Source organism: Phascolarctos cinereus, unplaced genomic scaffold (genome assembly GCF_003287225.1).
Source record: "Phascolarctos cinereus isolate Bilbo 61053 unplaced genomic scaffold, phaCin_HiC Scaffold_5;HRSCAF=322, whole genome shotgun sequence".
Lineage (NCBI taxonomy): Eukaryota > Metazoa > Chordata > Mammalia > Diprotodontia > Phascolarctidae > Phascolarctos > Phascolarctos cinereus.
Window position 1 is genome coordinate 255,892,984 of NW_027555958.1, and position 20,560 is coordinate 255,913,543.

The 20,560-nt window shown below is 37.5% G+C and overlaps 1 protein-coding gene and 1 long non-coding RNA gene across 2 annotated transcripts in view; one reads left to right on the forward strand and one right to left on the reverse strand.

Moving 5' to 3' along the window:
* Positions 1-20,560, forward strand: part of LOC110194456 (uncharacterized) — a 92,326-nt gene that overhangs the window by 28,737 nt on the left and 43,029 nt on the right. The gene's annotated exons all lie outside the window — the stretch shown is intronic.
* LOC144454062 (uncharacterized) overlaps positions 11,130-20,560 on the reverse strand; it is a 31,585-nt gene continuing 22,154 nt past the window's right edge. Inside the window, exon 5 of the mRNA XM_078155705.1 lies at positions 11,130-19,550. Coding sequence (XP_078011831.1) covers positions 17,635-19,203 — 1,569 coding nt within the window. The 5' untranslated portion in view covers positions 19,204-19,550 and the 3' untranslated portion in view covers positions 11,130-17,634. The remainder of the gene's footprint in view (positions 19,551-20,560) is intronic.

Below are 20,560 nucleotides of genomic sequence, written 5' to 3' on the forward strand. Positions count from 1 at the left end.
CCATTTCCTTCTTGTTTTCTGGATATTGTGACATCACTCAAGTCCTGATAGACTGGTCAATGATTATTGCTGGTATTACTTCTTCATGTAAATCTCCAGTTTCTCTCTTGAAACTCTGATGAGAATTTCTGTGTCAAGCTTGTCTTTCAAGATGGACTATAGTTCTAGAGAAATATGTAGCAGGGGAGGCCTTTCCCTTTAATTTTATTTTCAAGAGTCCAACTTGTCTTGTTCCTAGGGAAAGAGGGACCTAGAACCCAAGGGGGAAATATTTCTTCAGCTAGAAATTTTTCTTCCTAGAACTCAAATATCTATTCCCAAGCAAGGACCTAAATCTCAGGAAAAGTAGGTGAGAATAGTCAAGGCAGCATGACTAGAGCATACGAACGTTAGAGCCAGGGAGATCTGTAGTTAAGTTCTGAATCTGACATATACTGCCTCTCAGTGTCCCCAGGCACTCTTTAAAACTAAGTCACAGAGAATTAAAGAGGTAATTTTCACTTCAAGAGTTTCCTACACTAATGAAATGGGGAAGAGGAGAGAGACTTAGTGACTACAGGCAGAGCATACACATAAAAGATCAAGCAAGGCACTGAGAAATCCCAAGTCATACAGGGATGTCTGCTTTCCCCCAATATCAGATGGGATACTAGTGAGTAAGTGAGTAAATGAGGCAGTGGGGTAATGAGAAAGAGGCAGAGAATAAGGATTTATTAAGTGCCCATTATGTGCCAAGCGCTGGGCAATGGAAAGAAGCGCTGGAGTTTGAGGATCAGTATTTAAATCCCAACTCTAATGACTACTACCTTTATGAAATGTCAGTTGACCTACCTTGACCTAATATTTCTCATCTATGAAAGCATTGATGATTCAGTGAGGCAAATAACAAATAGGGTTCCTGGACTCAACTCAGACTCACTCATTTTTCTCCAACATGCCTTGATACTCAAAATTGAAAATGACTGTGATTATCTCCTGCCCAGATTATCTCCTACTTCAGAACTAAGTGCACAGATTTGGATATACAGCAGCAACAGCAGCATCACTACCAGCACCACCAGCACTATCTGGGGACTACTGGTCAATTCTTTCTCCCACAGTCCATTTCTGATCATATGATGACATTCTCCTTTCCCATCGTAGGGATCCAGGTGTTCAGCTCTTCTGCTCTAATCCTGCTCTGAGGGATGTAGGGTTGACTCGTGCACTATTTTATGTACATATGTACGTGTACACACACACACACACACACACCACACACACACACTAAGGAAATGGCACATAAGGAAGAAGGTAGATGGAGGTGGGGTGGCAGGAGTGTCCACAGATGAAGGTGGGATGGCAGTTTTCGCAGCATCAGTTATAAAAATAACTGCCATTTGTTCAGGATTTTAGAGTTTGCAAATCTTTCTAAATATTTTAGCTCACTTGAGACTCACATCATCCCTGTTATGAGGTATTGTTATCCCTGTTTTGCTGATGAGAAAACCGGTCCACAAATGCAATGTCAAGAACCAGATGGGAGCCCAGGTGTTTATAACAGAGCTCTGCCGAATACACCATGCAGCACAGTTTGTATGCCCACCCACTTGGAATCATTAGAATGTTTGAGCTGGGAGGAAACATCTATCCAATCCCTTCCACTTTACAGATTAGGAAAATGAGTCTGCTAGAAGGGACCTACCTGCTCATTTGTCCCCGGGAAAAGGGAATGGAAGTATCACGGCCACCCACACCTCAACCCCCTCGTCAGTCCTTCAGACTGGCCTCCTCAAAGAACCTCTTTTGGTCACACCCACATGCCTCCCGGAATCCATTTGCAGGACTGCGACTGCTCTTACTCAGAGGCAGGGAACAGCAGCCAAGAAACGGGACTCACCTTCTCCCGGTCTCCGGCTGAACAATGGATATCTAAGGCCAAGAGCCATGTGAAATTGCGCCTGCGCAGGTGTGTAACCTGAAAACTACGATTCCCAGAATTCCTTAAGATTGCGTCACTTTATGAGTTCAGAAAGTTTTTTGAGGGTCCGTTGCCCTAGGGTCCCCAGAAACCACAAAGCTTTGGAGAAAGGCGGGGCTGAGGCGTGTTTCTGGCTGAGGGGGAAAAATAGTGATGAGATCTAACCTCCGTCCTTCCTTTGTTGGCAAAGGAGAGAGCTGAGACAATAACTTAAAGGTTAAGAAAAACATTATTTTTTTTGACAGCCTAATGTGTGTAGCCAGAACAGGAAGGGACGGTGAGGGAGAGAAACTAAATAAGCACGTGGGAGAAAAGGTAACAAGGAGAAAGATGAGGAAAGGAGGAGAAGCTGAGAATGAGAACGTGTACAATGGGTTGTACATCTTACTTCTTATATTATACTCAGAATAGAAATTTCAGTTTTCCACATAAGTTCATGTGCAACAAAACAACAAAAACAAAACTTCTCGAATGTTAAATTCAGCCAGACACGTGCATTTTAAGGAATTTAATTTTAAAATTAAATCAGATTAAAAAATTCACCAACAATCATTTATTAAATGCCTTCTCTGGGACCAGGCACTGTAATAGGAGGTGGGGATCCAGTGACAAAGATGAAACAATTCCTGGCCTCTGGGAGTTTACATTCTAATAACTGAAATAACTATGTACAGAGGTAAGTAAATACAAAATATATGTTAAGTAATTTTTAAGTGGTACTTCTTATGCTTCTAAGAAACCCAAGATACTCTAATAGCTTATTTAAGCATATGTGCTAATTTAAGTCTTGTGAGGAACAGCAGGTAAAGGGAAGGGCATGGTCCTTGTTTTACATAGGGCCTTGTGCATTTTTTGGTTTGTTTAGACCTAATTTTTTTGGTGTAAGGGACTTCTCAGTGTGTAAATTCCTGTCCACTAATAGATATCAGCAACCTCTCTGTAATGTATAGTATAGAACTTAGGTTCTTAACCAAGGGTTTTGAACTTAGTCTTTTAATAACTTTTTAAATTAAATTAAATTTTATTTTATTTTATTTTAAATTAGCAAAAATCCTACTTCCCTCCTCAGCCCCTAATTGAGAATGAAAGAAAAACAAAACCCCTCTTATAAGCATGTGTAGGCAAACAAAATATTTCCATATTGACCATGTACAGAAGGAAATGCACACATATAAATATATGTACATACATATATACATATGTGTCTGTAGTAAAACATGCTCAGTTACTAGCCATATTCACACAGACCACTGCTCCCAAATCCTTTTCAAACTCTTGTGTGATTTGCTTCCATTTCAGAGCATATTCTATATACAAGTTTATTTCAAGGACCTAATCTTATATACACAAATACATAACTACCAGGTGACAGATAACAAGCCCAGGTACTCATCTACTTAATTGTTTAGGATATGGAAAGGATTATAATTCTAGGTGAACAGCTTAGATCTTACATACCTGCATCTTATTATGGTAGCTCGGATGTGTTCCAGCATTAGCCTATTAGGTAAAGTTTTAATACTTAGTTCATATCTTCTCCTGCCCACCTGTCATAATTATAGAAATCTGCCATAAAAGGATAAGAGAGACATAGCTATAGTAAGGGAAAAATGCTGCCCTAACTTGACATTAATTCCAGGCAAGAGTCATATAGGCAACCAACTGTATTGACAGAATGTCCAGTCAGGCTTAGAATTTTAGTCAGCGGAGAACACTTTCCATTCAAGAGGAAATATTATTCTGGGGAAATCAAGTCAGGAGGTACCTATCTCAGCCCATGCCAAAAGTCATTCTCTCCACTTGTTCCTGAAACAAAACTCCACCTGTAATTCACAGATGTCATCCCATAGAGCTGCTGGCATTATGGGTCATTGGCTCAAAAGCATTTCTCAATAATCACACCTGGAAACAGACTCAGAATAATATAAATTATAATCCCATAAGAGTTTATCTCAAATACCAAGGTTCACTAATCAAGTCTAGGGCTGTTATTGTTACTCCTCTCCTGGTGCTGTAATAATAAAGTTTACCGTGCCTTAAAAAATTTACTCAATATCCTTTTCTTCCATTTCTTTGTCTTTTTCTCCTACAGCCTAAACTCATCCTGGTAGAAAGATTTACTATTAGAATTCTAGAAAATAATTACATTCTAGAATCCCTCAGAGATAGTGAATATATGATTGTTAAGACTAAGTTGGTTCAAGATATTTAATATTGCAGGTATAATTTCTAACCTTCACAAGTGATAGGAAAATAATCTTAGATGAAACTTGCTCTAATGTAGATCTGAAAAATTTCAACCCCATTTTGTAATGGAGAAGGGGATCCTATTTACTTAGTAAACCAATCCATCATTTAGGAAATTCATAACACAGGGTTGATAAGAGTTTATGACCAGATGGTTCCAAGAAATCTTGTAAATTTACAAATGAGGAGATTTTACAAGATCTTCTCTTCTTACCTTCTTCCACATAGCAATCCATTATCAATTTTCCCCTTTAAAGTATAACCAATTAAATGCTTCATAGGTTTTAACCTTATCACAATAATGCCTCGTAACAAATAATTTCACAATTATCATAAGCAATAGCCAAATAATTACAGATGAAATTTACTCTTTACTACAGGTAGCTTAGAAGCTTCCAACTTTTTAAATTACAGTACTTCAGAATATTACAATATGTGATCAACAGGGCTAATAAAATAACATAATGGTTTTCAAACTTTTTTTTTCATCTTTTTAACTATTCAGTTCATAATTCAACAACATGTAGATTAAAGAGAAGTTGCTTTCCCAACAGCAGAGACCAGGAATTGTTTCATCTTTGTCACTGGATCCCTACCTCCTATTACAGTGCCTGGTCCAGAGAAGGCATGTAATAAATGATTGTTGGTGAATTTTTTAATCTGATTTAATTTTAAAATTAAATTCCTTAAAATACACATGCCTGGCTGAATTTAACATTTGAGGAGTTTTGTTTTTGTTGTTGTTCTGTTGCACAGTAGTTTATCAAATTTCACAATACAAGAAAATTTAGAAACATGACAATAATATTCACAATATCATGAATTTAAATGCATGAAACAAAACTCAGTACTAATCAGATGATATTAATTTAGTCAGATATATTTCCAAATTACCTTACATAGAAAGACCATTCACCCTATCACACATGGCTTTAATACAGCTGAACAGATTTAGGGGGGATTCACTTAACATAAGCTGATTTATAAAATCTGTCATTCTAGCTATGTGTAAAGCTACTAGCTCTTCCACCTCTGAATCATGTAGCTCTCAGGCTTAAGCATTATAGAACTTATACCATATTGATGGGGTGGTGAGACCTGTACCCCCAAAAGCCCTAAGACCATGTCTCTGGAAGCAATCCAGAATCCTCCCACCTCCCCACACCCTGGGAGAAAATTCCTGGTGCCTTGTTACAGGCACAGACAAAATTGACCCTGTAATTCCTCAGATAAAAGCTATCAGTGCAAGGTGCTGGCCCAAGGATTCTTTCCCAGGCATCAGATCCCCAAGGACCATGCTCTGGCAACCCTTCTATCTTGTCCCCTTAACAAAGCTATCTCTGTTGACTCCCTGAGTTTTCCCAAAGATTCCCCCACTTTTGGGTTTTTTTGTTTGTTTTTTGGCTAGGCAATGGAGTTAAGTGACTTGCCCAGGGTCATACAGCTAGTAAGTGTTATGTGTCTGAAGCTGGATTTGAACTCAGGTCCTCCTGAGTCCAGGGCCAGTGCTCTATCCACTGCATCACCTAGCTGCCCCCCCAGTCCCTTTTCCATATAAGCATTAGTATCATTCCCATCAGGTTATAAGTTCCCTAAGGAACTTAGTCTGCTTCTGTTGGTGTCACAAAAAACTTTGCCAGTTGACTGGAAGATAGTTTGAATATGTGAATTCATTCCAGGCAACTCTGCCCTGTACCCTGACATTTTTGGGGTCGCAGTACCTTTAAACCACATCAATATTACCAGCAGATCTAAAACAAACTGATAACCATGTCTAAATATCGAGTCTCAAACATAGAAACAATGAAGAATTTTTGAAACCCTTATTAGAATCCTAACAAAATAAAATACACTTAAAAGTAGTTAGTAGCTTTTAGATAAGTCTTTAACAGCTGAATTTATAACCTAATAATATCTAAATTACAAGAGAAGTCATTTTTCTAACTATATTGGTGTTACCAAGTTTCACAATATAGAAAAACACTTAATTTTACACAAACAATCAAAACTGTTATAATTAGGTTGGCCTCAAAGTATACTGGGCTAAATATTAAAAGTCTTTGCTTTCACATTTTCTCACTCTAAGATTCTGGGTAGAGGACTGATTTTTGTCCCAGGCAAATAGCTCTAAGGAATTAAGTCAGGTCTTGGCAGGGCATGGCCCCTTTTCTTCAGGCTCAAATCCTTGGGAGTTTTCATAAAGAGAATTAGTTCTCAATTTGCACTGTATAAGAAAGCATCTAAGGTATCATATAATAGTTACATCTAAAACAGAATGGAGCACTATAGATCACCCTAGCCAAGATTTATATAGTGTTTGGTGTATAATATGAGGCAAGGCCTGCTGCTAAGGGCTCTATACATAAGAGTTTCTTACAGCATGAGACTAAACCTTGAGGTCTTAGAATATTAATACTCTTTTGTTTGGTGCTAGAGAAGAAGTAAAAAATTGGTCATCTGGACATAGAGATGAGTATATCCTGGGTCTGAGACTGACATTTTTGGGAGCATGGCTGCCAATGCTGTACTTACAGTGACCAGGAAAAATTGCAGAATCAGTGTTATGTAAGAGATCAGAATAAAATGAGACTGAATTGGCAGTTTGAAAGTCTCAACAGATGAGTTTTGTTTCATCTTTCTGATGGTTCCTCCTATTGGTTTTAATTTTTACTTACAACTTCACTAATGTGAAAATATATTTAATGGGTATGTAAATGTAAAGCCTATGTCAGATTATGTGCCGTTTTGGGGAGGGTGGGGGGGAGGAAAAGGGAGAAAAATTTTCAACTCAAAAGCATACGGAAAAAAAAAAATTAAATAAAAATTTTTAAAAAAAAGAAAGTCTCAACAGAGAGTGAAATTGAAAATAAGATTGGTTTTTTCCCTTCTGCTTACTTTCCCTTGGGACAGCCTCCAATTCAGGAAGTACAACCTTTCCTGTTAATCTCTGAAGTCATTAAGGTGGACTTTGTAGGCAAGTGCCCTCTGGGGAAGGCTGCGGTCTGATAAAATTACTTGGTTGGTGGCTTGCGTGTGTCACCTAGTGGCCAACTGCACTCCCTGCAGATTAATTACAGAAAAAAGTAAAAAAAAACCAACCTGCTTTTTCTGCAAGCTTGCAACAAAAAAAGCAAGACACAAACTGGTGTGGATTGTACTGACAATTCCACAGCTCAAGTGCACCTGAGATAGCTATCAAGAACACATGCACCCAAGGAGCAGGCAGCCCTAGAATCAGGAGGACCTGAGTTCAAATGCAGACTCAGATATATAACACTCACTAGCTGTGTGACTCTGGGCAAGTCACTTAACCCCAATTGCCTCACATAAGAAGAAAAAGAAAGAATACATGTACTCTGAACCACTGTCACATGTAGGGTTTCTCTTTGGGGCTATTTTGGATTTTTTTTCTTTTACTTTTCTCTCATTATGGTTTCCCTTCTGAGGTCTGGCTCAGTGATACAGAAATTGCAAATGAGGATGTTTTCCCTGTCAATTTTCAGATGATTCTGACTTTTGAATGGATTTTATTCTATTTTTTGTTTTTCTATTTTTCTGGGCCTTCTTTCCAGATTTCAATTTTAAAATGTTTCTTAGTTTCTTCACTGAAATTATTTCTTCCAACTATGTTATCTATTTCCTGAATTTTTTCCATCTATGAGAATTTCCTCTCTAATGATCAACCCACTGTATTTCATAGTACTACAAATGTATTTTGGTTGTGATTGGGACTCTTATTGCATTAAGCAATTTACTTAAGTCCCTGGTGCTTTTATTTTCAGGGGATACTGACTTACTAGATATCACTTTCTTATTCATATGCTAATTAGTGGTATGTTGTACTCTGAATCTGTTCAGGGCATATAGTATTGCTATAGTTATGTCTCCACTGATTATATCCACATACTGGTTTTATTGCTTTTTATTAAGTGCATATTATAAAAAGTTTATAAAATGAGATAATAATTAAACAGTTCTTAGCACAGTACCTGGCACATAGCACAATATAAATGGTAGCTGTTATTATTAGCTATTACTGCAAAATGAGCATAATAATACATCTACCTTCTTGGGTTGTTGTGAGGATCAAATGAAATAATATTTGTAAAGAGGTCAACCCAGTGACTGGAACATTGTAGGTACTATATAAATATTTATTCCCTACTAAGGTAGGAAGAAGATACAGCTCCAAGAAGTCTAGACCCACAGAAGGAAACAGAGTTGATATAGGGCTAGATCTATACCCAGTCAATGCAATGCTCAGTCATCCCATTCCAAAACTACAGCACGATGCCATACCAGCATCTAGATGCTATAATATTTGGTGCATATACATTTAGTATTGCTATGTAAAGAGTTCTCTATTACATCCTAGAGCAAATATGAAATCCTGTTTGACATTTAAAGTCTTTTTTTTTTAAAGGCAATTGAGGTTAAGTGACTTGCCCAGGGTCACACAGCCAGTAAGTGTCAAGGGTTTGGTCTAAGGCCAGATTTGAACTAAGTTCCTTCTGACTTCAATCTATCCCCTGTGCCACCTAGCTGCTCTGACATTTAAAGTCTTTCACACCTTGTTCCCTTACTACCCTTCTAATCTTTCACTTTATTCCTCTCCACAAACTGTACAATTCAGCTACACTGGTCTACTTGTTTTTCCTCATACATAACCCTCTTCCTACCATTTCCATGCCTTTGTATTGGCTGTTCCCCATACCTGGAATTCTCTTCCTCCTCAGTTCTACCTCCTAGGTTATTTGACTCAAATGCCACTTTCTCCAGAAGGCCTCTCTTGGACACCTCTATGTCCAGGTGCAATATCGTTAGGCAATAGTGATACCAAAACCAAAACCAACCAAACAAACAAAAACAAAAAACCCCAAAAAGCCCCAGAAAGAGCACTGTAACATTTGATAAAATAAACAAATGCAAATAGAAGGAAATTCAGAAGGAACCATTGGCAAGAGGTGCAGCTTTGAAAGTAATGGGTAGAATTCATTATCCAGTTAAAAAAACAAGTGGTTGGGATAAAGATTCACAGTTTCATATTAAATCCTTTTGTGGTATTATTCTTCTGTGTGTATAGAAATGCTTTCTTCTGGTCTTAAAAAAATCTAAAGAAAAAAATTGTGACTACAACTGAGAATGAAAGAGGCCCATTGAGGCCCATTTCATTCATTGATTCCAAAAGAGAGTGAAACAACTACAAACCTCTTAGATTAACTGAAAGTCTTAATTTTTAAAAAGGAAGCATTAAAAAGTGAAATTCAGACTTTTAAAGAATAACAAGAGAGAACCAATTTGAATAGAAGGTAGAACATTTTAACAAAGTAGTAGATAACCTGAAAAAGAGATGTAACTAAAATGCAGAATATGCAAAATGAAATATTAGAGTGAGGTCAACTGATGGAAAAATTTTTTAAATTGGTTCTTGGTTCTTAATAAATCAATAATTGAAGACAAAGCTCAGCTAGACAACCCAGAGAGCATTGGCTTCCAAGAAAAATACAGATAAATAGAAAGTTTGACTCTTATATTTTAGGAAATCATGCAAGAAAACTATTGAAAGTAGAGGGGAAAACACAAATTGATAAAATCTACAGGATAGTCAGAGAAAAGAACCCCAAGTTTAACTTACCCAGAAATCCATTAAAAAACCAGAGTTTCAGGATAAAAACACCTCCACTACCACAGAAAAATTAACAATGAGAAATGAAAGAAATTGCTAGAATATGCTAAGATGATATCTATATCTACATATATCTAGATAGCTATGTAGCTACATCTATAGCTATATAATGCATATTATATGCACAATATATATTATAGATATAGCTAATATCTGTAATATGATATATAATTATAATATGATATAGATAAATATCTTGGACATGGCCAATGTGGGAATTTATTTCACTTAGTTATTTGTATTTGTTACAAGGGTATTAATAAGGGTACAAGTAGGAAGGAGAAGAAATAACATTTTCTTAACTGAAAAATAAATTAAATCTTAAAACAAACAAAAATATGACATACCAAAAAGCCAAATAAAATATCTTGCTCTCAGAATAACATTCTTTAAAGCTCAGTATAAGATGAATTTTCAACAAAATTAAGACCATGCACATCTCACCAGACACCAGAGAGCTCAAAAGGGTAGATGCTACAAGAACTCTTCCCCCCAAAACTGTCCTACCAATGCTTCCTTCTTTTTTTCTCCCTCCCAAATGGACATTCCCCAATCCTTATCCCTTTGGAAGAGAACTCAGGGGTCCTGTTCCATTCCCTATCTTCCCAATGGTTATGGGATGGGCCTCTCAACCTCAGCCCACTACTAAGGGCAGATATGGCCACCTATACCACTTGGATGGTTGGGGAATCATCAGCTACAGTCATTCCAGTAAAATGGAGGACCACTGAGCCATATGATCTGCCATTTCAGTATGCCTTCCAGACTCCCCAAAGTGTTGCCATATAGCCTACCAACAAAGGTTCCCTGAGTCCTACCATCTACCCTTTTGAGGCATCCTAAAGACCACTAGGTCTTTCCACCTGTCCTGCAGCTAAAATCTCCTGTATGTGTGCCCTTTCCCAATTAGAACAAGTGCCTCTTCAAAGCAGGGCCCATCTCACTTTTCTATTTGCATCCCCAATGCTTAGCACTGCTTAACAAATGCTTTTTCATTCATTGATTCCAAGCATTTTTCTTGAGAAAATTAGATCTGAAAAAAAGCTTTTGAAATGTATACAAAGATAAAAAGATAAAGAAGTCCTTAATAACCTGACAAAGATATTCAGCAGTTCTCAAACTTTTTGGTCTCAGGACTTTTTTACACTCTTACAAGTTATCTAGGACCCCAAGAGCTTTTGTTTATGTGGGTATAGCTATCATTATTTACTATGTTAGAAATAAAAACTGATAAAATTTTAAAATATTTATTCATTTATTAAAAATAGGTAAACATGTTAACATAGACTTTAAAAATATATATTTTCCATAACAAAAAATACATGTAGTGATAAGAGTGGCATTGTTTTACATATTTCTCCAATCTCTTTAATGTCTGGCTTAATAGGAAATAGATGGATTCTCATATCTGAATTCAATCTGTTTGTGATATGTTTTGATTGACGAATATGAAAAAATCTATTCTGACACAGGCATGTAGTTGAAAAAGGGAAGGATATTTTAATAGGCAAAGAAATATTATTATTGTTATTATTATAAAAATAGTTTTGACCTTGAGGATCTCCTGAAAGGGTCTTGGAAAATCCCAGAGGTTGAAATCACACTTTGAGAATTGCAGGAGCTAGGTGATGACTTTGTTGACATGATTCAAGGTAGGAGACAATTGTATCTTGGATGTCCCATTTTATCTATAAATGACTCAATGAACAAAAGAAAAAGAGGTAAGAGCTTAGAGGCTCAAAAAGAAGTACCCTCAAAAAATAGATAAGTAAGATGACAGGACTGAGTATTTCTTGTGTGAAAGGTGGGACAGTGGGGTTGGGGGGTTGCAAGGTGGAGAACAGTAGTATCACACTGTCTGTTCTGTTAGAGCACACCCGATGGAGTTGCCCTGTCCACTTCTGGAGAAACGTGTTTACTTCTGAGAGACTTGTTTTGGATAATGAAACAAATGCTGGGTAGTTCTTTAATTCCCCACCCCATGACAACTAAGGATTAGGGGAGGTGGGCAGGGGTGATGGCTCCATTAAGTAGTACTGGCCACCAAAGTCTGATAGAGTGACACCTACTCTCTAGATGTCTCTTTCTATGCCAGTCAGTTGATATGAAGATTCTTCAGAGCTTTCACTGTAGGGAGTGGGAAGCTATGTTTCTCCCACCCTGGCATGGCAGTTGTGAGCTCATAGAAGCTAAAAGATTGCTAGCTTTTAGACTATCCTGAGACTGGATTGCCTCTTCTGATCAAAAGCCCCAGTTGCCTCTTTTGCTTTGCTTCTTTTCTGATTATAGATAACTTTGTTTCCATGATTTAAGGTGGCAGTCCTGAGACGGACATTTCTAGCATTGAAGGCAGTCTTGTGAGTAGCAGAAGTTGGTGGCTCCTGGATCCTCAGTAGCATGCTGGCTGCACTTTGGGAGGAGCTTCCAGAAACTTTTTGTAAGATGACAACTGGCAGGAGGATGAGCCCCACCCCTGGTCTGGCTTGCCAAAAGGCAAGGAACTACATGGATTTGTTGTAATAGGGCAGAGCTGAGAAGGTAAAATGCCAATTTAATGCTCACGCAAAATGTTTTATTTTTATGGTTTAGGTATCAGTCTCCTGGGAGAAGGCTTTAGTTGTTATGTTATTGCTTGTTTAAACCTTGCCAATATGTGCTTACAAGTCTTTTGTGTTTAGCATCTCCTCTGTATGGAAGAAATAACTGTTTTATTTATATTGTACATAGAGTACCTTCCTACATGCCTATATTTGGAGAGACCCTGGACATGGCTGAATGTAAGCTTCCTCCCTGGGCCTTTGGGGTGAGGGTATAACGATCCAGGAGTATAAGAAAAGGAAACTGACCCCTCACCTACAGGCTAGTTTCCCCCAGGATTGAATCCAGTCTCTATGTGTGGGTACAGACCTGAGAGTAGTCTTGTATGAAGAGAGAGGGCAAGTGTCCCAGCAGGAGTTATTACTTATTGTTACACAAAAATCAGTTGAAAAGAGGAACAGATTGAAGGGACAGGGACTCCTAAAGCACACTCCTTCCAAGGTAATGGGTTACCCTTCCCTGGAGGCCTTCAACCAAGGGTTGGATGACTACTTATAAGGTATGTGATAGAAAGGATTCATTTTAAGGTTTAAGTTAAACTGGATGGCTGTCAAGGTAACTTCTGACTCTGAAATTCTGTAATTTTGTAAAATAACATAGGGGTGGTCCCTCTCCAGATTTGGTCTGTTTGGTCTGGGTGGAGGTGCCATAGGTGCTCCAATATTCCTCAGGGGTCAGGTAGGGACTTATGTCTCAGGGTTGAAGAACAGAAGAAGCAAAAGAAAGAACTGAAGACTGCAAATTTCATTCTCACTGCTTCATCATTGCCTCTACTATTGTGGAGGAAAAAGACTGAAAACATGAGACTTTTAATCTCAGGGATTCTGATTTCTTTTCCTTTGAGTATTTAACTTATTAATTTGCCTGCCCTTCTACAATAACCTTTGGAGACCTGTAAGTCAGGGAAGTCAGATGAGTTCTTCTGAATTTCATTCCCAGTAGTTTTTACAGAATTTCTTGGTGCCTTAATATTATTTCCCCAATGAGCATTTATTAGGACATTTGGTAGCTTATTCCTCAAGCACCCTAGGTTTTCTAAGGCAACTAAGAATATATCATTTGCTAATTGAGTAACTTCTTCCAATGTTGGGTTTCCTTTCTTGTTTTTAATCTCTCCCCCACTTCCAAAACAAAACAAAACAAAACAAAACAAAAACCTTGCACTCCAAATCTCCCATTCTCATTGCCATGCCTCTCTTTACCACTACCCCATTCAGTTCAAGGACACTGGGAATTCAGTAGTATAGGATATAACACACACTTATGAGATAATCTAATTTAGCTTCCTCTTTTTATAGATGAGGAAAGTGAGACCCAGAGAGTTTAAGTAGATTGACCATGGTTACATAATTAATGACAGAAGAGTATGATTCAGATCTCCTAATTTCAAGTTCAGTAGTCTATAGACAGAGTATTCACATTAGAAGAAACAAAAATGTAGTTATGTAACAAAGAAAATCTTCCCATAGTGATGTGAACCAATTTTTGTTCCATCACAGAAACCTGTGAGAAACTTGCCTGTTTTGAGTTGTACCACCATTATCTTTGGCCTGCAAGGAATTAGTCCAACAAAACATTATTTAGTGTTCTGTTGCCCCATCAAGCATACATGACTATATACGGATACAATACAGGAAATATCTGACTTTTCGATAAACCCCAACCTAGTCATTATTCTCTAATTCCAGGGGATTCACCTTATCTCAAAGCTTTTCCCAACAACCACAATGCACAGTGATTACTCTTTTCTTTGAACTGAAAAGTAGTATTGATGTAGTGTAGGATTACTGGACTTGGAATCAATCAATTGCTGTGGGTTCTAATCTTAGTTTTGCTACCAATCGTATGATTCAATGTCTTAGAGATACTCCCCAATTGCTTTAAAAGTTCAACTCCTGTAGCCTTTACTGATTTCCAATTAATGGAAGTTACTATTCACCTTTTGAATATCTATGTCCTATCTCCTAACTAAACTGTAAGTATCATACATTATATCTCTTTGTATCTCTGAACATCAGAATGTAAGGATGGGGCTGGAGTGGGAACCATACTTAATTTCCTCTGCCAACTTTCCCACCTAGCTGGAGCAAAGGAGATGGAGCTAGAGATTCCACAAATTCATTCTGTATAACGGGGTAGTCATATTTACCAAGAAGCTCATTTTTATGGAGATAAAATTAGTTTGGTCCTTTATTGAGTTGCAGATGTGATTTTAACTGTCTAGCTACACATAAGTTTGAGGATGTTGGCCTTTAGTATGTTACAATCTACAACCCAGGGGTCATCCCATCTTATCCCTAGTACTTCAAATTGTACTGCAGTATTGGGAAGAGTCCTGAGATTCAGGCTCCAGAATAATATCTTACATTTTTATAATACTTTAAAGTTTGCAAAACACTTCACATACATTCTATCATTTGGGACTTTTACAGCAACCCTTTGGAGGAAGGTACTACAGATAGAAGTATTCCCCTTTTTACATGAGAAAACTGAGGCTGAAAAAAGTTAAAAGTGACTTCCCTATGGTCATAGTATATATAATGCTTCTTGTCCAGAAATATGAGAAATGTGACAAAATTTAATTCTGACAGCCACACAAATTCATCTTTATTGAATCTTACCACTTTGTTATGTTCATCTAAAGGACAAAAGCTACTTCCCTATGAATGTCAGTCCATATGCACACATACATACAAATAGACATTCTATTACTATAAATTAGGAAGTGTTGTATTTGTTTCTGCCTGAACTTATGCATATCCCTTCATCTCCAACTGCAAGGAAATCCTCAAAACTCAGTATCTTGGGTAAGAACCAAGAGGTATTAATTAATTGGACTAATGGGTATATTTCCAGTTCTCTACATTGCTTCCTTTGCATATTTAGGAAATCTGTCAATAATTTATTATACTGAAGAATTTCTAGGTTTCTATACCTAAATGAGCAAACTTAACCGTTAGTCATTTATAATACTAATTTATTATGAAGGAGAAAGGAATTCTTTGCTTGTCTTCTGCTATCTTTACATGGTCTACAGTCATGTAAAGTATAGAATGGCTTATCTTATTGTTGTTTCATTTTGTACTTTTAATTCTATACAGAGGCTGTTCACAAGGCATGCAACTTGATCCCCTAACACTGTTGTACAGAATTGTATATATCAGTCCCAGGGGAAAGTACTCATTCTAATTTCTCTGTCACTTCTATCACTTCTTTCTTAAACATGGTTTTCTTCTCATTTTAGGGAGAAATTTAAGGTGAGGGAAAAGAAAGAAGTCAAAAAAAGATGGAATGTGAGAATGGAGGGTGGAGTGGGATTTGAAGGTGGGAGTACTTACAGGATAATACAAGGAAGAAAGAGGGTGAGGGGGGAAAACAGGTCAGAGGAACAATTTGCCTCTAGCAAATAATAAGTAAAATAAAATAAAATTATAAGTACCTTTTTGGTCTAGTTTTAAAGAATTTCCTCTTGAAATTAAGGGAAGGCAGAAGGTGACCAAGGAAATGTGCACCTATTTCTTCATCTTGTATAAGGTTCACCTTCTTGGCTTCTGGTTAGTCAACCCAGTTGCCCTGCCAAGGAAGTTACTATGTACTATCCAGGACCTAATAACTTGTCTGAAGTGACCTGCATTCATTCACCAAAGAGTCTATGAGGATGAATGACAAATAGAAGTAAGGATCTGGAAAAGCTATAAATGAAGAGAAGAGCCTATAAGTCAGAGCTCTTCACTGCAAGAAACCTAGAGCCCTATGTTTGCTCAAAATTTCTGATGGTTGAGAAAGCTGTATAAATTGGGAGAAGGTGGAATTAATTAAATTAAAAAATTAAGATTACAGCTTGCAATAGCCTGCTATGCTGACTATACCTTTTTTCAAGACTAAGGTCTCAGTCCATTCCTATAAGGAGAATCAAGACAACAGCAGGGCAGATATTTCTTCATTCCCTTCAAGTTGTAGCTTCCTTGAAACTTCTCGGGTTCTCCTTTAATATGATTTTAGGAACTTTATCATCTTGTGCCATGTGAACTGCAGAGGGTACTTTGGGTCACTTCTAGCTTAATCCTGGGTCCAAAAATCTATCCTTCTCTTTCAAGACCTGTTTCTCCTTCTCAGTGTTGGGGGTTCATGTGATCCATTGTAACACAGAATCTGTAGAATAATTTGCACATACAATGATGAGACATTTTTGTAGAACTCAATGCGAATAAAGCAAAACTGTTCTTAAAATTAAGCTCCCATCACCTTTTCCTGATTTTTATTTGCTCCCTATGTCTGGCTTCTCAGAGTTATGTGGACTATATCCCCATAATCTGTAGATTGAGGCAAAGAGAATTATTTCAAGGAAAGAAAAAAAAAATTCCAGTGCCTCAGATAAGAACTGTCTGGATTCTTGGCCCACAGAAATAGCATTGAGCTACTCTGTTCCAATTATAATAACTACCTCCCTATGGGAGTAAAGTAGGAGCATTATTGCACAGGACTTTTCAGATTCACCAACTTAATCCAATGGCTTCAAATCTTTTTAGGCTTTGGCTCTTAAGTGAATACTAATTAGAAAACTAAAATAGTATCTTTTAGAATTCATATAAAACAATAATTATCACAATAGAAAAACAGCATAATACTTTAGGGCTCATATGTACATATCAGGTCTCTTAGATCCTCTTTTCCCCAGGCTCTGGTGAATTGAAGACAGTGACTGCCACCTCTTTAAGACAGTTGACCAACTGGTGGAACTTTCGAGGCAAAATTGCTAGAAGACAATGCTGTGGTAACTAGTATAACCAATAGTACTTAAACCAAGATTTCTTTTTGGCCATCCCATCTTCAGGAAGAAAGTTACCACCCTACCCTGATCCTTATTTAGCTGAAGATTGATCTTTCTAAAGCTCTTAAGTGACCCTTTTAACTTGGGTTACTACACAAAGTTATTTTAATCAAACAATGAATCAACAAATACTCTTAAGGGTTTATCTACATGAACTATGGCAGTAGGGGCTGTACAAGGAAACTTAGATGCAAAGAGAGTCTCCTCTTAATCAACTTAATCTTTTCTATTAGATTGCTTGACTAAAATATTTAAGAAAGTGATGTTTGACTTTAGTTTTCATCCATATTCATTACATTTACACATTTACTTTCAAACATGTAATCTTTGATGTCTGATCAGGGATGAACTACAGGTAAAAGCTTTCCCACATTCATTGCATCTGTAGGGTTTCTCTCCAGTATGAGTTTTCTGATGTTCAGTAAGGTGGGTGCTCCGGCTGAAAGCTTTTTCACAATCATTACATTTATAAGGCTTCTCTCCAGTATGAGTTTTCTGATGTTCAACAAGGCGAGTGCTTAGACTGAAAGATTTTCCACATTCGTGGCATTCATAGGGTTTTTCTCCAGTATGGATTCTCTGATGCTGAGTAAGACGTGTGCTCTGACTGAAGGCGGTTCCACATTCATTACATTTGTAGGGTTTTTCTCCAGTATGCGTTTTCTGATGTTGGTTAAAGTTGGACCAACAGCTGAAGGCTTTTCCACACTCGTTACATTCATAGGGTTTCTCTCCAGTATGAACTCTCTGATGTTGAGTAAGTGACGAACAGTAACTAAAGGCTTTCCCACATTCATTACATTTATAAGGCTTCTCTCCAGTATGAGTTTTCTGGTGTTGGCTAAGGTATGAGCAGGAACTGAAAGCTTTCCCACATTCATTACATTTATAGGGTTTCTCTCCAGTATGAGTTTTATGATGCTCAGTAAGGATTGAGTTTTGACTAAAGGCTTTCCCACATTCATGACATACATAGGGTTTCTCACCAGTATGAATAATATGATGCCGAATAAAGGTTGAGCGATAAGTGAAAGCTTTCCCACATTTGTTGCATTTATAGGGTTTCTCTCCAGTGTGTGTTTTCTGATGTTCTGTAAGGTGTGTGCTCCGGCTGAAGAATTTTCCACATTCATTACATTTATAGGGTTTCTCTCCAGTATGAGTTTTCTGATGTTGAATAAGTTGGGTCCTCTGGCTGAATGCTTTCTCACATTCACTACATTCATAGGGTTTTTCTCCAGTATGAATCCTCTGATGCTGAATAAGGTGCTTTTTTTGGCTAAATGCTTTCCCACATTCATTACATTCATAAGGCTTTTCTCCACTGTGAATTCTCTGGTGTTGAATAAATGTTGATCGGTCACTGAAAGCCTTTCCACATTCATTACATTCATAGGGTTTTTCTCCAGTATGGATTCTCTGATGTCGAATAAAGGGTGAGGGATCACTGAATGCCTTTCCACATTCATTACAAGTGTATGGTTTCTCTCCAGTGTGAGTTCGCTGATGTCGAATAAGGTCTGAATAGTAATTGAAGGCTTTCCCACATTCATTACATTTACAAGATTTCTTGTCTGTGTTCATTCCTTGATGTTTAGCTGTATCCAAATTATGTTTGAAGTTCTTTTCATGTGTATCATATTTATCAGGTTTCTCACCTGTAAAAATTCTTTGCTGTGTCACCAGGTTTGAGCTCAGATTGAGGCTTTCCCCAAATTCATTATATTCAGGGCTTTTCTCCCAAGTTAGAGTTTTTCTATGCATTATCATTTGATGCAATAGTTTGTTGGGTTTTCCCTGTAGGCTCTCTATACTACCCTCCAATTTTAAAGTTTCTTCCAACTCAGAATTCCAAGATCCATCCATTTTAATTCTTTCCATTACTATGCCTGGAATGATGATTCTTTGGAAATGTATTGCTTTGAAGTTACATGCTTCATCTCAGCCCATGTCTTCCAATCTGAGAGAAATTGAAAATACAAATGTTCCATTTTCCTCTGTGGAAGAAAGGGAACTATTCTAGTGATAGTAAGATAATGAAATTGACAGTGCTGACTACACTGAAGATATGTCTTTGACAGTTATCAGATACAGTCTGGTAATCCAGGGAGAGGATGGAAGGGGAAGCTGAGGCTCGGTAAGCAGTCAAGAGAAAGTACAGGAGGGGAACTTGATGTAGTCTGTTTGAACTTGAAGCCTTCATCTAGAAGGTGGAGTGGGAACATGTTCTGTAGACAAAAACAGTTATTAAAATGACTGATGTGTCCATAAGTGCAGCCAAAGGAATTCTACCAACTTTTCTGTTTCTCCTTAACTGGAGTATTCATAACTGGCATATTCAAAGGAGGCTACGATCTTACCCTCCTAGACAAAGGCCCAAGCTCTTTTTTCCTCCCTCAGTATAAAACATTGCTACCCATAACCTCCCCAGTTCACTCAGAATCAGACGGCATTTCTGAGAAGGGTAGTTGCTTGGCACTATTGTGTGTGTGATTTCGTCTTCAAAATCAAAACTAACATTGAAGCCAGGTGGTAGTAAGGCAGTCAGTCAGGGTATATGCATCCCTTAAAGGTTTCTGCCCACTACTGTAGATCAGTTTGTATACTATCAATAAATCCCACTGCTAGATCAAATGAGAATGGGACTCTTAGTGTCTGAAATCCCAGTCTGAACTGGTGGATCTAGTGTTCATGAAGAATGATGATAAGCTATCTAAGATGTAAAGAACTAAGGCAGATGACCAGAAGAATTAAGCTAATTAGAAGGAATGAAGATAAGTAGACATGTTGGAGAATGAGGAAAGTAGTCTTGCCTCTTGAGAGTCAGCTTTTAAGGAAATGAAAATTGTTAGTATATTAGGCCAGGCTTTTATCCCTAGATTGCTGTCATAGACTTCTAGCAGGCCAGTCTGCTGCCAGTTGGTACATTCTGCATGCCGTTCTACAAACGAGTCTTCCTAAGATGCTATTTTCTTGATATTACACTATAGAAGAGATTTTATAGCATCTCACCATTGCCTATGAGATAAAAACCCAATTCTTTCCCCACTATCCCTATTCAGACTTATTTTCCACTACTTTCTGCCTACCACAAACCATCCACTTTAGGCTAACTAATCTCTTCATTGTCCCTAGATTATACCATGCCTATTCTTGATTTCAATCCATTGTTCAAATCATTCACTTTGCCTTCAACATGTTTAAACAAATCTTATCCATCCTTTCCTTCTCAAGTTCA